The following is a 15,827-nucleotide window of genomic DNA, read 5'->3' on the forward strand; positions in this document are numbered from 1 at the left end:
GGTAGGCACGGAGCAGTCTTAAAATTAGTAACAAGGAACTTTGCTTAACTTCTATGCTTCTTGTTCTGCAGTGTGATGTTCAGGGTCAGAAATGCCTTATGTGGATCGTCAGAATCGCATTTGTGGTTTCCTAGATATTGAAGAAAATGAGAATAGTGGCAAGTTTCTGCGGCGGTACTTCATTCTGGACACACGAGAAGACAGTCTGGTGTGGTACATGGATAACCCACAGGTGAGATGTTCTTGGCAATAGTTCCCTGGCTCCTGTCAATTTCCACTTTCAGATGTTTTTTGAACAAATTTACTTAAGAAAAATGGGATTTAGTATTAGTTTATGGACCTGGAAGCTAGGGGAAAAAATTACTTATATAAGTGAGATAATTGTAAATCAGTGTTTCTTCTTTGCTGATATGAGCAGTCTTCTAAAGGAAAAAATAGAGTTCGTATTCTATTTAAAACATTATCCATTGCACTTAATAGTAAAACATTAAAAGCAACCTGAACGTCAGTGAATTGCCAATATATAGAATCTTAAGTATTGAGAGGAGGTTTAGGGATCAGATGGGAATCTGAATTTGATCCCACTTATAAATCGGTCATTAGTTCTTGAATCATGATGCGCTATATTTTCTATTAAGTGTTGTGAGTGTGCATTACAAGTTCTTGCAGGTACTAGGTAGTGCTATATAATATAACCAGGTGAGCCAAATCAAATGCTAGTTTCACTACACAGGTCTTCTAATTCACCTTTAACCTTACATGGAAGGATTTCGTTATTGTGGCATTGCGTGGGTCAGTTAGCTGTTTCATATTATTTTGCCTCAACAGAATCAGTCACTGAAAAGCAATTTCTAACGATGCTTGCCATTTCAATACAGCATGAGTGGTATAGGAATAAAGAGAGTGTGCTTTGTATAAAAGCTGCTTTCACATTGTACACACATCAGTGTGTTTTCTAGCAAAGGGGAGAACAGATAACTGCTTACGGTTTGGGTACAAAGACAGTGAAAGCATAGGATCTAGGTCAGCTGACAATTGTCTGCCAGAAGAATTTTCATGTACTGCTCTGCTGGGGAGCCCAGAGTTAAAATGCCGTACAAGTCTAGTGTTCAAAGGAACCAACGAAAAAAATCGAACTATGTGCAGCTTGATGAAAGTGACTTGTGACTGAAGCATTTAGCAGTTTTTGAAGAGGAGAAAAAAGACCATTTCTGGAAGTAAGAGAGACTTCAAACGTTTGATCTCGATGAGTGATACAAAGCAATTCTGTTTTTCAGTTTCTCCTGTGATATAACCAGGGCATGTGGGCAAAACTTAAAACTTCTGAATAATTGCAATTTCTACAGTATTTCAAGACTAATGACATTTGGAGTGCATATCTCTTAGAGTCTTTAGTTTAGACTTCCTTATTTTTTTTCTGATGTTAGCATTCATGCACAAATGAAAGCATGCCTTGCAAGAGGCAAGTTGAGAGTTCTTGATTTTCGTGGTCTGCTGCTTTAGTTTTGAAGAACAACAGGGTTTTTGTAAAGCCACTATGTGGAGACCGTTCTTAATCTTGAAGTGATGAAACTTCCTATAGGATGAGTCTACAGTATGTACAAAACTTCACTGGGCCCTTTGTTGCTGATAAAGTGCTCTATTTGTATTTGTGAACATCAGTTCATCTGTTCAAAGAAATAGTTTAAGTCCATCATTAACAACACATTATTATCCTAATATAAAGATTATAAAACTGATGTATGCTGGGATCAAAATTGTGCTGATAAAGTAAAATTTATTTATTTGGGCAGGATGGGCAGACTTTAATTTCAGTGTTACCAGTCTCTAGTAAAGCTAACCTACTTCTTACCTTTGAAATATGAATGCAATATAAAGCAATTCTTTGCCTGTCTGATCTTGTGGGTAGCATTAGGCTTTTCTTTGTGATGTAGAAGTTCATAAGGCACTATGGTGTAATGGAGAGCACTTTAGCTGCGGAAAGGATCAGCAAGCAGATGCAGTATGGTCTCCAGGGAGGCCTGTAGTGGGAAGAATGATACTGTAACATAAGGGGTCATTCTGAAAGTAAAAATTGTAATGGAAAAAAGCATATGGAAAACGATGCTCTATTCAAAGGCATAAAATTAGGAAGACTGTTTCATTAGAAACAGTTAATAAAAGTTAACAGTGTTTTATGAGGCTCAGTTCTTTAACTTGTATTTCTAGGCTGCTAATTAATTGTGGACAGTAATATAAATGTTAAGACTAGTATGTTAAGCAAGAGATAAAAACAATGGACAGCTCCTTTTTGGATTGTAAATATATTTTAGGGATCTTTGTAATAGAGATTGTAAATTAAGTGTCATGGCCTTTCCCTGCAGTAACTTTAATATGAAAAGACTATGATTTTTCCATCCATTTTGGAAATACGTGACATGGCCTTTGAAGTATCTGACGTAATACATGAATGTCACTTCTTGTTCCTTCAGTCTGCCCTGGTCAAAATACATAAAACACCAACATCTGTTAAGGAAAAAGTATTCTTTCCGTATTTCCTGGATGCAGACCTGCAAAAATCCTTTTTCCTCTAGTATAAACCTCTGAAACAATCACTATTTGTATTGTTTCTAGCAGTCTTTCTGTTTTTAGTTGATTAACAGATGTGTGTATAATAAACAAGTAGTTTAGATCCGGTTTCAAACATACATTGTGTATTGTCTATAAAAACAAGTAGAATTTTCTTGTTGTTTGTGGAATTATTTGCTTTTTATGCATAAACACTGTGATATAAGAATAAACTAGTTTCACTTTATAACATACGATTTGTTTCAGAATCTTCCTTCTGGATCTCCACCTGTTGGAGTCATTAAACTTACCTATATTTCAAAGGTAAGATAATAATGTAAGACACTTGTTGTTAATTTTTCGGTGGTAACTGCCAAGGGCCTTTTCTGAGGGCCTCAACTTTAGACAATGTTAAATGCCCACTATGTAGGGCATGGGAATGTGCTGCTTGTGAGTTTTAGAGAAGTGATAACAAATGCTTCTATAGTATCAGGTTAAAATAAGAACAGACTAATTATCGTGTTGTCTAGGTTTGTTTTGTGATTTCAAATGGCAGGTCTTCGTGCTGCATAGAATTAATATTTCTGAACTGTATCTTTCAGTTCTTTGTAAGTCTTTGAATTCCAAATAGTCTTGAGGAAGAGACACATCATTTATAAAGTGGAAGATAAGTCTCTGGGTGTGCTAGTTTGCAAGTAATTATGGTTTTAAATAGATAGAATAGAAAAATTTCTACAAAACGCCCTGTTTGTTATACTCTATACACTCACTTCCAAATATGTCTGACAGAAAACTGAAGTAAGAAAGTCTTCATGGTTAAATTTGTAGCATATAACACATTAACAAAGAAATGGAGAAAAATAATTGACCTCCCTGTCTTTCTGCTCATTTCTCATCCTTCCTTTGCTTTTCTTGTCATACTGCATCTTCCCACCTTTTTTGGTATTTTTGTATTCTTGTAAAATACACCATTGATGCCAGTTATATCATGAGTATGAAAATGCCTATGGAGACCTGCTTATGTCCTTCCTGGTTTCCTCCTCCTGTGCTTACTTTGCTCCAAACCTCACAGTTGTCACCTTAAGAAATCTGAAATCTTGCATCTGACTTTTAATGGGAACAGGGGTGGTCCCCTGTGCCTTTGCACCTGTGTGCACCTTTGAAGGCAGCTCATGTGGGCGTCCTGTGCAGATGTTCTGCCTAACTTTCCATAGTTCTAGTTGTGCAGTACCTGTGGGGTTTTTCTGGCCAAAAAAAGGGTTTTGATGTGAGATGTTGCCTGCCTTCTACCCTGCCCTTGATAGAAGTGCTCTATAATGTAAAAATGTCAGCACCTCTCGCAACAGAACAACTACTACTTTCCTGCCCCAACACTGCAACATTTTAGAGACTGCTGAAGTGGCTATTACTCTTTTTATGTTAGTGAACAAAATACAACCGATGTCCTTGTCATTACAAAATGTGCTTGAATTTTTAGTTCAGTTGAGATGTAGAACTTCAAAATGCAAGTAGAATAGTTATGCTTTCAGTTTTCAACATCTGTCTGGTAAAAAATCCTTAAACTTAAGGAACGGGAACATATGGCTTAAGCAACCATAGGTTGCACATCCTGAATTGGTTTTTATATAGTATTTTTAGGTATAAAAATATACAGATGGAACAAACAGGCTTACTATGCTACTAATCTTTGGATTTAGCTACATGAAAGAAAAAAGTGATAGCTGATATATATTTTGTATGCACAGTGATATTTACAGTCTTAATTTCCCTACTAGGTTAGCGATGCAACTAAGCTAAGGCCAAAGGCAGAATTCTGTTTTGGTAAGTTCTTGTGTGCAGCATGTGCATAAAGTATATTCTTCAGAAATTGGTAACAGAGATGATCTGCAATTCTGTTACTAGATACAGCTGGTAGTGTGTTTTTTCAAAAAAGCTTGTATTTTTTTAGTATGCTGGTTTCTTCATAAGGATATTTTGTGACTTTTCATATTGCAGCTTAATGAGGAGTAAGTGAGCAGTTTTTCAGACGTGGAATTTGAGGCATTAGTAAGTTAATGAAAAATGATGGGTGTTTTCAGAAACATGGCATGCCTGTCAGCTATGAAGACAAGTAATTTAACTATTTTAATCTGCATTACTGATAAGAGTTGATCTGGTTGATCTAAAAATACGGTCAGCCAATGCTCTGATGTTAAATTTCAGCCTCTATTGCTGTACCAAAGAGAAAGAATTTGCTTGGGATACCTTCTAGGGTTATTGATACTTAAACTTGAATAAAGCTTTAGGTAATCATAAAAGCCCCTTATGGTCAGTCTCTTTTTATATTTTTCTTGTAAGTAATTTGTCCAGAACTTACCATAATTCCAGATATATTTTTTGCAAATAATTGGCATACACAAAATGTGTTAGACACAGAAATCAGCCTCTGCTCTGTTTATGAATAAACGTTATTTATGGCTGCATTCTTGTAAGAGTTTTAGCTCAGATGAAGGTACCGAAAATGCCTGCAGGTTTTCTGACAGTTAGTTAAGGTGTCCTTTGCCATGTGCAGTGTTGTACAGGCCTGGAGAAGGCAGCTCCAGCAAATTTGTGCAGTTTCTGTGTTGGAGCTTGTGAAACACTTGGTAAATCACCCCTGTGTGTAAGGCCTCAAGGATTCTAGACTAGTGCCTAGTGTGTCAGTTCGGTGCCATCTACAGATTCTTCTGCACATGCATGTGTAGAGGTGTTTGTCTTTACCAGTTGTAAAGTTGCTCTTGACATTGGGCCACTCTAAAAAGCCTTAGATGATAAAAAGATAGATAGATAAAAAGATCAAAGATGCTGGCTGAAAGCTTTTAGTATTTCTGATTTATTTAAAATGGTTTTGCTACTTCTTAGAAGAAACATTTACATTTTTGTTTTTTAAATACCAGGAGTTGTTGTTTCAGTCACCCTATTATACAGTTCTGTATTTTGAATTTATATTTGCTTCTAATAGTGTTTGCTTCAAACCATTCACTTTGGGGTGAAAGATGGAAGAGTACAAAGTTATCTGTTTTTAGTATGTGTTTGCTGTTAGCGAGGACCTGAAGAACTGTAATGTTAGAGGCAGAGCAACAAAATCTGTTCGGACTTTAGCAGCAGTGCTTCGAACTTCTAGGAAGGGTTTAGTCACTGTTCACCTTAAAACTAATTTCAAGATAAATTCTTAGAATTTGAGAAAACTAGGTGTGATTATTTTGACTGTTACATAGAAATAATATTTTTGTCCTTTTTGGATAAAGGTATGCTAGGTGTTGTGGGGTAGATATATGAACTTACTGAAAATATGCTTTCTCTGCCAAGTCACTGAATAAAATAGCCAGACCATAAAACTTTATTTTACAAGTTCTTTGTTCCTGAGCATTCTATACTTATTAATACTGATTTTTCCACAAATCTGTTTTGCTAAAAAATCATTGATCATAATCATGTTAATGAATTGGTTGCAAAGGATGGCAGATACTGCTCAGAAGATTAAAAGGAGAAATTGTAGAAATCCCCAGGTATAAAACTCTGTTGCTTGGGGAAATTGAGAAAAGGGGAAATTGAACTGTAGAAAATTCTGATAAAATTCAAGGCTTTATTTTTATGTCATAAAATTCATTTAACAATTTCTGTAAGGTGCTGTTTTAAGTGGAAAGCTTAAAAATAAGCTTTTTTAAAGAATTAAATAAGCCTGTCAAGTGTGTGTATGTGTCTTAAGATGATTTTCTAAAAAGAAATGTAGCAGACAGCTTAAATAATTAAACTGGATTTTCCATCTGAAATCAAATCTTTCTATGATGGTGTTAAGTTTGCTCTTAAATTTCAGTGTTGTTAACTTTTCATAATGTTTTTTAACAGTTATGAATGCAGGGATGAGAAAATACTTTCTACAAGCCAATGATCAGCAGGACCTAGTTGAATGGGTAAATGTTCTGAACAAAGCTACCAAAATCACAGTAAGTGGTTTAGTTGATATTTAGCAATGCTTTCAAATGGTGACTGTCTCAAGATGCTTAAACTTTGCCTCCAGTTTTTGTACTAGAGTAGTCCTGGTATCTCTACAAACTAGTCTTGGTTTGGCTTTCCAAGACTTGGAGAAACCCTACAGAGCTTGCCCTAAACTTGAGTTTATTTTACTTTTTGCTTTGGAAATTGGCCAAAAATGTGATGCTTTCATTAAAGCATATGATTGTTTCTAGTAATTTAAAATTAACCATACACATTTAATATTAATTGAGATATCCAGAAGACACTTGCAAGCAATGAAGAGATACACATACATTTGGCTGGTGTCAAAAGTTTGTATTTTGTAAAGTATTGCTAAAATAATGAGCAAAGACAACATGCCATGTTCCAAAGGTGCTCTCCTGATTTTAGGTGACATCCATTGAAAAAGCCATTAATGCATTCTTCTGATGAGTGTTAAATTACTTCTGTGGTTTGTACCAGGACAGCTTTTTATCACATACTGGAAAACCCCACGTATTACCTCCGTCTTTTCAGGAGGCAGAAGTTAAGCGTTTGTTTTCTCTCCAGTTTTGGGGAAGCGATGATATCAACTGTTTTGAGAGGCATTACCCTTTGGGGTTCTGAGCATGGGTGTGCACATTCATATTTATCGTCGATAACTTTCTCGGTTTTAGGTTATCTAAGGATGCTTTCATGAGTTGTTTGCATTGTTTTAATGTAGCCTTTTCTTTGGAGTTATAAAACCATTACAACTACTAATAAATAAAAAAATTCCAGAAATGCAAAGCCTTCTTACTTGGGTTTTTCACAAGGAGGATGCACCACAGCCAGCTTGAATTGTTTCCAGGTCAAGAAATAGAATGAATAAAAAATTTAATTGCATCAAATTAGAATCTAGTCTGGAAGCTGTTAGTCACATGTTTAACTTGCATTCTAAATGGCTGGTGAAGTCATTAGTATTTTTTTTGTCTTTGAAGGAACAAGGCTTTGAACTGTTAATCTGTTCAGAGGTTATTTAGTATGGCTAATTATTTAATCAATGAAGATAATTCGGTTATTAATTTTCATATAAGCATTACTCACTGTAATGGTCCAAGATTCATTGCATTTTTTTTAGTACTGAGTGCTGATAATTTCAAAATAACTCCGAATCTTTGCAGACCAGCACATTGTGTACCTGTTTGAGTACTGTTTGTACATTTGTATCAGGTGGTGGTTGTAGGTTTGGTCTGTAACATTTTAAGTAGGAGTTGTTGGCTCAAGCACTTAACCCATAAAGCTTGTAGCGACAGGCCCCTTCTCTTGAAAGTCTGAGGCCCATGATCCGCATGCACTAGGCGAATGTCTTACCCTTCAGTGCCAGGCCTGTCTGTGACGGGGGTCACCTTTCACCTGTGCTAGCAAAGCTGGGCCTTGCGCAAGGCTGAGGGGAGGATGGAAGTGGGAGAATGAGCCTGACACTGCAGCTGAGCAAGCTGCTGAGTGCCACCTTCGCTGGCCCAGGAGGAATTTGTGCTCTCGGGACTGTTTGCACTACTTTGCAAGCTGGTGTGGGTGGTTGTGTGTTGTTTTTTTTTTTTTAAGTAAGCAGTCCTGGGCATAGGAACTAGGATCACAGCAAACTAGACAAAAACAAAACTACTTTATGGATGAGTTCAATTTCAAGTTTTGAATGTGCCATAGTCTCGGGTGGTAATTCAGTGTGTGAAGACAAATTTGCATGCCCCTTCTTTCTGAAGTAATTTGAATGTCCTATGTAAATATCCAATAGGTTGCTGATTAGGATATTTTTGGTGTGAGACCCGTGATCTCTTCTTGTTGAAGTCACTTCAAATTTACTGTATTAATATTGGAGGTAAAAGGAGATTATAAATGACAATGTTTTAGGTAGCCAGTTAGTGCTGCTTTTTTTGTTTACTACTTGCACAAACTCAGAAATTTGAGTAAACATTTATTGAGGAAATTAAATTCCTGTGATGTTTTGATTGCTTCAGTTGCACATTTGAGAGAATTATCTAACAGTTAATGATGGTTAGAAATAGGTAGTTAGGGTCATTTTGGACAGAATTTAGCAATGTATGTAGGATTAATGGAGGCAGTAGGGAGTCTTCTCAAATATTGGAGTGTAAGTGCAAATTTCTGGTAAGGCATCCTATTTGACAGAAGTCTCACTGTAGCCCTGTGTTTATGCTCTGCCTGTGCTAGCTCTACAGGTGCTGGGATGTCTCCAGTCTAAAGCGCTTACTACTAAAACTGAATCAAGTGAAAAGTAAAGAACCAGTTCTACACACTAGCAGTGTTTCTTGAAGACAAAGTATAGTGCTTATGGCAAAGCTGGGAATTGACTTTTAGATTTCAAGACGCCTGGTGAAATGTCTTCATCGGCACCAGTTTTCTTTTGAGAACTGAAGCATAGCCGTTGCAGCAAATGTGCGTGTAAGCTATGTCTAGCCTTTTACAATTAGAGAACATTGGTTAAATCCTGCTGAGGACAGAAATTCCTGAGTGATGATTAGGGCTTTTTTGAGGTCTTCATAAAACGTACATTATTTATCATATTCCACTTTCAGGTACCAAAGCAGTCTGATCCTCTCTGTCAAATGGACAATGCAAATCGTCAAGCTGAAAGCCCAGGTGGAAAGAAACAAGTCTCTTACAGGACAGAAATAGTTGGTGGTGTTCCTATCATTACACCTACCCAGGTAATACCCTTAGAACAAGCGGGCTGCTATTTGATAGAGGAAGCTTTGTTGTTTGACAGATGAGAAAACATGTATCATAATATAGCTGTCAGCCTCATGCCTTGCTCAGAGGACTTTACTTTGATATGTACCTTTTATTAATACTGACTCGGGGTTTTTTTTGAGGATTTTATTCCCTTTATACAAGATTATAGAGAATTATAGTAGACTAAAGAATTACTTGAGTATCGATTGTTTGCTCACAGATGCTGGTTAGTATGCTGAAAACATTGTGTGTGTGTGAAATTGGTGTTAACAAAGCAAAGTTTGTGGTTCTTCAACTGCCTGAAAAACAGCTGTTTATATTTACACTGTGTTACTAGAGGTAGTGGGGGTGATAGCAGATTAAATTATTGCAGAAGGGACTTATGAAATGGTGTGTGTGGACAAATAAAATACCGAGTGAAATTCGGTGTGTGGTGTAAGGGATTCTGGGAAAAACAATCCTGGTTTTTATAGAAAACACTAGATTGTGAAATAGCCACTTCCTTTTGAGTGAGGAGTAAGAGTTACAGTCATACTATGAAAACATCATCTTACTGTTCAGTAACAGTAAAGGAAAAAACCCACAAATATTACGGGTTACTAGAAAAAGAATAAGGAGCAAAACAGAAAACATCTTTGTTGCTGTATAAATCCTGTCAGACCTGTGTCCAGTTTTGTTCTCATCTTAAAAACTAGGACCAGAAAAGTTCAGAGAAAGGTTTCAGGGATGATTGGTCTATGTGGAATGATCTCCATGTGGGGAACAAAGGAACGCTCTTCCACGTACAAACGTAGTAACTAAAGGGGGATGTAAGGGCTCTGCAGAATCACGATTGGCAGGAGCGGATGGTGCAAACTGTCTTTTCCAGTATGAGACCTGTGGGCTTTTAAACAAAGCTAATGGTGTAACTAGGGTGAAACAAAGGGGAAGGAGGAGCTCTTTCAGTGAGTAATAAAACATAAGGTACTTCTTGCCAAAAGATGGTACAGATGCAAGAAACTCTCCTGAATTTGAAAGACTGAACAAGCTTGTGGAAGAAGTACCTATGTAATGTTAAAGATATACACCTGTATCTGTTTCTGGCAGTTCCTTGAGCTGAAAAGAGTTACAGATTGGGTTAATATCCTGTAAATGTATGTATACAGCTGAACTGCATTTAAAAAGTTGGTGAATTCTAATGTATCTTACCATCCTAGAAATAGCCTTTTCTTTGCAGTAGCCACCTCTAGTGTTTTGGCCTTTAAAGTCACGAGTTGGCACTGAATGCGTGCACGTACCTTGGGTTTAGGTCTGCAGCTTTCTTAATTGTCTGTCAATACTGTTTGAGAATACTCGGCACTTTCGTAGCTCAGTTTATCGACAGAGCTTGCAAGTACTCAACCAGAGCCCTGGGAGAGTCTCATTCTTTTTCTCTAGAAATCAGTTGAAGTATTTTCTCTTTTCAAACAAATTGGAAATGAATTTGTGAGCATGGGATGATACAATTGTTTCCTATTATAACTAGTATAGTTACTCCTTGACCTTTAAAAAACACTGAGATTATTCTGAACTTTCCTACTTTTTTCTAGAAAGAAGAAATCAGTGAGTGCAGTGAAGGGGGTGACAGGAATTACTTGAAACGGTCACAAAGTCACCTTCCTTATTTTACTGCTAAGCATCCCCCAGATAATGCTATTATCAAAGCTGGCTACTGTGTAAAACAAGGAGCAGTGGTAAGTATTTGAGATCAGTGTGTTTCGTAATCGATAACAAAGGTCCTAAGGTGGTAGTTCTACTTATCAAGTAGATGATTAAAAAAAAAAAGACATAATTACCAGTAAATTTACCACTGCTGACAATATTAAGGCTGGCTAAAGATAAAACTTGTCTGCCACTAGCATGTAAAATGTCTGTATTACTACTACTTTTCATTACTTTCTTCAGTGTTACAGTGTTGGAGGTGTTTTGGAGAAGAAAAGTGTGTGCACAGAGACTTTCACGTTATGGTTAGTGCACGCAGCTAGGAATTCTGTTCCACGATTACGTAGAGATGCTCATTTTGCTTGCTAGAAGCATCTAAATTAAGACAGAAGTTCATGCATGCTTTTAAAATCACTGAAATGTATAAAAAGTTAATTTTTCAGTTCAGAGGAAGAATTGTACAATTGTCAGACTAACACAAGTGCAACTATTCACATGACGCCTTGCTAAAAAAGGAACAGATCTTTCAGATTAAGCAAGATGCACTTTGTGGGTTCTCAGACTCATTTTATCTTGGATTACAAAGGTTTTTTGTAACATTCTTTTTTTTTGTTAAAAATAAGCTAGAAACCTTTAATGTTGTGTCTTTTACCATTTCTTGCGGTGTGCTGATAAGTTGTTGCAGTTTCAGTAGAAATTGTTGAGAAAAAAAAATCTTATAATACAAAATAGTAGCTTCCAGAATTTTTAGGTTTTGCAGTTTTCAAAACCATAATTGGGCAGTGTCTTGTAGAATTATTTTGGAGGCGCTATATATATACACAACAGACCTATATATAAATGTATGTAATAAAATTTCTAAATATATAGTTATAAACAAATGAATTATACAATATCACATATTAGAAACTAGACTTACATGTTATATTATTCATATATTTATGAGTACATGTAACAAGTGTGTGGTTTTTTTATATAAAATATATAAATACTGATGTCTTTTCCTTCAACAGATGAAGAACTGGAAGAGAAGATACTTTCAGTTAGATGAAAACACAATAGGCTATTTCAAGTCTGAACTGGTAAGTTCCCATTGTGTGTTATTTTCTAGTGCTAATTGCAAGAAAATCTGGAGAAATATGCCTGTATTTGAAAAATGTGCTGTGCTGCTCCTGCAGCTCTCAACTCTGTACTGTAATAACTTTTCATGATTAAGAAGAACAAAAAGATGAGCAGGGTGGCTGTTAACTCGGACTTCAGTCTTCTGTTCGGGAGCCTGTCTGTAGGGCACTGAAGAACAGCAATAGGCTATATTCTGCAATCACTCTGATTTTTGTATTAGTATCCCACTTTGTACTTGCAAATGATCAGTTGTCTTGAAATAGCTGAACATTATGTGGAGAGACAAAGCTGTAACCTTGCAATTCTAACTTTAAGAATTACAGAGCATTTTATCACACAAATGATGGGTACTTCTTTCAACAGGGCAGCCAAGAGAGGCAAAGAGCTCTGCTGTTCAGAAGCAATGCTTACAGAATTTCGGTTTCATGATGTTTCTTCCTCACTCATCACTTTTCAACATTTTGACCAAATGTTGAGCGCCTTCAGGCTTCATTTAAAAATGAAGTGGCTGGTGCAGGAGACAGTCTGTTTTTCCTGAAAGGCAGTCCCACACTTACTAAACATGAGAAAATCTCTACCTAAGGAATGAAGCCTGTGTGTAGAGCTCTATAAATCATGGAAAATTGAGTTTACAGGCCAACTGTAAGAAGTGAAATGTCAGGAACCTGAATTTCAGGGTGTTTCTGAAGAGAACTTCTACTTTACTTTTAATGAGGGAGTATACAGCATCAGCAGGAGTTTGATCTTGCATAATTATCTTTGTTAAACTGTCAGCATAACACAATTCTGACTCATTGTCTATAATAAACCCTCTATTTTTATTTTAAAGTCTTGAGTGCAGATTGCTCACAAGTAAATTCTAACTCAGTGAAGAATTGTACTGTGTGAGAGTATACTAGGAAGATGGTAGAAATGCATAGACTTCTAGAGTTTCATCATGCTCCTTTCCAACTACTTTGAGCCTAGAATAGTGTCCTCTGTTCTTTAGGCTAATATCCCCTGGCTGCAGTGTGAGGAAGGTACTGGTTTGACCAGCAGCCAGACAATGGGGAAGTAGATCCTGCTTCACAATTTTTACTGAAATTAGGGGGGGGGGGGTTCCGCTATGAGAGTCATCCTTCAGGGAGGTATGAATAGACATCAGGAAGCACTGAATAGACAGAGAATTTAGTGTCTTTTCCTTGGACTACAGTGGTTAATCAAAGAATTCTATTGTTAGGAGACCTAATCAAGATAAGAATGTTTCATACAGTTTTTTAAACAATAAGGACCTGCCTTGTCTGAAACATGTTGGAGGGACACTTAATCTATACTGGAAAGAGTGAAACTTTCATGGAGCGCAGCCCACCAAGAAGAAAACACCTGCAATGACTTAACCATATGTCCTACAAACACAGAAAGGGCAGTGCTCTCTTCTGAGGATCTCAGGTGCTGAATTTCTTTCAGCAGCGTGTGTGATCTCAGTTTCCCTAATAATCTGTTCCTAATGAGAGTAATACAAAGACAGGAAAAGTTCAGTAGCGATTGTTTTTCATGCCTTTGTGGTTAAGAAGGCTGTGGGATGGAGGTCGTGTAGCATCAGGCTTCTGCTTCTGGAGCACTTCTTTCAATTGGACTTCAGTTCCCAATAGCTGCAATCTTCAGTCAGCTATGGCTTTTGCTTGAAGCTAGTTTGCCTTGTCAGCCAGCCTGCTCACCAGTACTTCAGATGAGTTACTGGATATTGAGGTGGAATTGTTTTGCATCTGTAGGAGTAGATCTAAGTTCTCTGTTCTCAAAAATGTAAAAAAAAAAAATGTTCGGGGGTTGTTTTAATTGAAAAAATGTAGATCCTGGAGATTTTTTTGTTGTGGTGATTTGGTACTGTGTGTCTTCCCCCCACAGTGATCTCCTTTTCAGTTTGAGGAAGAGCCCGTGTCAGCCTTCAGGTGAAGCATAGTGAAACCGAGGCAATATCAAATTAGGAAAATTACAGTTTCTGAGCTGAGATCTTCCCTGCAGCAGGTGTTACAGGAGGGGCAAAATAACTGAAAACACTGAGTTTTAAACTCCCTATGTTTGATCTCATATAGAGACAAGTGATCTGATAAAATCTGACATCTGAGGATGGTTATATTTGGGTGGCATGTACTGTTTGTTATAACAACATAACACTTAAGTATATGTGTAATAGAGAGTGTAGGCAAAGTAGTCATTCCACAGCTGACAGTTTTTGTTTTGTCTATAAGCTGAAGCTAACTGAAGTCCATTGTAACATTGCTTAAAGAAAACACATTAGGAAGTAAAATAACTTGTATGTTTGTGTTTTACTGCAACAACCACAGGAAAACAATAGTATCTATGATACTACGTTTTTGGCAAAAGTGAAAGTATTTCTGTATGAATGTTCTCGCTTTTTCCTGTTGTGTAAAATTTTTACAGAATTGACGCTTATTTTGTTACAGTAACAGAATTTTTGTGTGCTCTAGGAATACTTTTTTACAGGTTGTGGTATGACTGATTTCTTTGGATTATTTTTGGTTGTAGTGAGTATAGGGTACAATTTTATTTTAAATCATTTCATGCAATACGATTAACAAGGCATCCTACAGCATTTCATAGCAAATGAATATAGTCATAATTTTACTGAAATAAGCTGCTTGAGGCCAGATTCAGTTTTCTGATCAGGTTAGAAGAAGGGGGACAAGGGGTGGTTATCTCCATTATGGTAAGATGAGTGAATGTTTTGGGGTGTTTTCCTTCTTGATTTGGCGTCCTTTTCATTGCAAATTTCATGGTTGGTTTAATTACTTACAAAAGCAAATTAAATTCTGGTTGACGCCACCTTTTGCATAAGCAACTGCCTTGAAAGTCTCATTTATGTACATCTGCTGCTGTCAACTGTCCTGACCCCTGACTTTCTGACTGTAATCTAGTTTAGATAGATTCTACTGAAATATTTTTGCCTTGTTTTCAGGAAAAGGAACCTCTCAGGGTTATACCACTTAAGGAGGTCCACAAAGTTCAGGAATGCAAACAAAGGTGAGGAGAGAAGCACTGATGCTGTTACATGGGCTGTAGTACACTGCTTTGTCATGGCTGGACTGCTTGCTGGAAACAGTGGAGAACTTTCTAATAACTCTGGTTTATGTATGTGATGTGATATCCTTTCTTTAAAGGACAGCAGGTAGCTTTGTGTGTAAAACTAGTTTTGAGGGTTCTGTATTGGTGTGTTTCAAACTTGTAACATTCAGTAGAATGTAAATGCATTGGACAAGGGTGGTTCAGGAATATCATGTAATCATGAGTTAGAGATGCATGGGTGCTGGCAGCGATTTTAGGAGTCTGTATTCTGCTCATACAATCTCTAAACCTTTAGAGAACATTACCTTATGTTACATGTCTGAATGAAGATGAGAATACTCTTCCTCCTGCTGCTTCCCTCCCACCAAATGGCAATCTACTAAGGAAATAATTGCTTTTTTAGTAGTTATGATGGATATTCAATTTCCTTTTTAGCAGGCTACTGTTTAGGACTACTACTTTGCAAAGACCTAACAAAATATAAATGTAAAATTTTACAGAAATTTGACTAGAACAGTTTTTAAACTTAACATATGCTTTAGAATGTTCCAATTAAAAATATATGTAGTAGCACACATACCACAAACTAAAGTGTCTTAGCAATAAAATGAGTAACACATGCTGATTTTCTTTTCCTACTTTATTGGAGGCTTTTTTGTAAATATAGAGTGATAAAGAAATGCAAAGGTCTTCAGACAACAAATGCTCTG

General features: G+C 36.7%; 1 protein-coding gene across 8 annotated transcripts in view; it reads left to right on the forward strand.

Moving 5' to 3' along the window:
- Window positions 1-15,827, forward strand: part of PLEKHA1 (pleckstrin homology domain containing A1) — a 38,640-nt gene that overhangs the window by 15,542 nt on the left and 7,271 nt on the right. For 7 of the 8 annotated variants that reach the window (XM_055720395.1, XM_055720398.1, XM_055720399.1 and 4 more), the window contains exons 2-9: window positions 72-232; window positions 2,815-2,871; window positions 4,323-4,368; window positions 6,415-6,512; window positions 9,096-9,227; window positions 10,821-10,964; window positions 11,946-12,014; window positions 15,011-15,075. In XM_055720395.1, coding sequence (XP_055576370.1) covers window positions 92-232; window positions 2,815-2,871; window positions 4,323-4,368; window positions 6,415-6,512; window positions 9,096-9,227; window positions 10,821-10,964; window positions 11,946-12,014; window positions 15,011-15,075 — 752 coding nt within the window. In that variant the 5' untranslated portion in view covers window positions 72-91. Of the gene's footprint in view, window positions 1-71; window positions 233-2,814; window positions 2,872-4,322; window positions 4,369-6,414; window positions 6,513-9,095; window positions 9,228-10,820; window positions 10,965-11,945; window positions 12,015-15,010; window positions 15,076-15,827 lie in introns of those variants that run through there. The other variant, XM_055720402.1, reaches the window with a different exon arrangement.

The sequence above is a fragment of the Falco cherrug genome, chromosome 9 (assembly GCF_023634085.1).
Source record: "Falco cherrug isolate bFalChe1 chromosome 9, bFalChe1.pri, whole genome shotgun sequence".
In the NCBI taxonomy this organism is placed as follows: Eukaryota; Metazoa; Chordata; class Aves; order Falconiformes; family Falconidae; genus Falco; species Falco cherrug.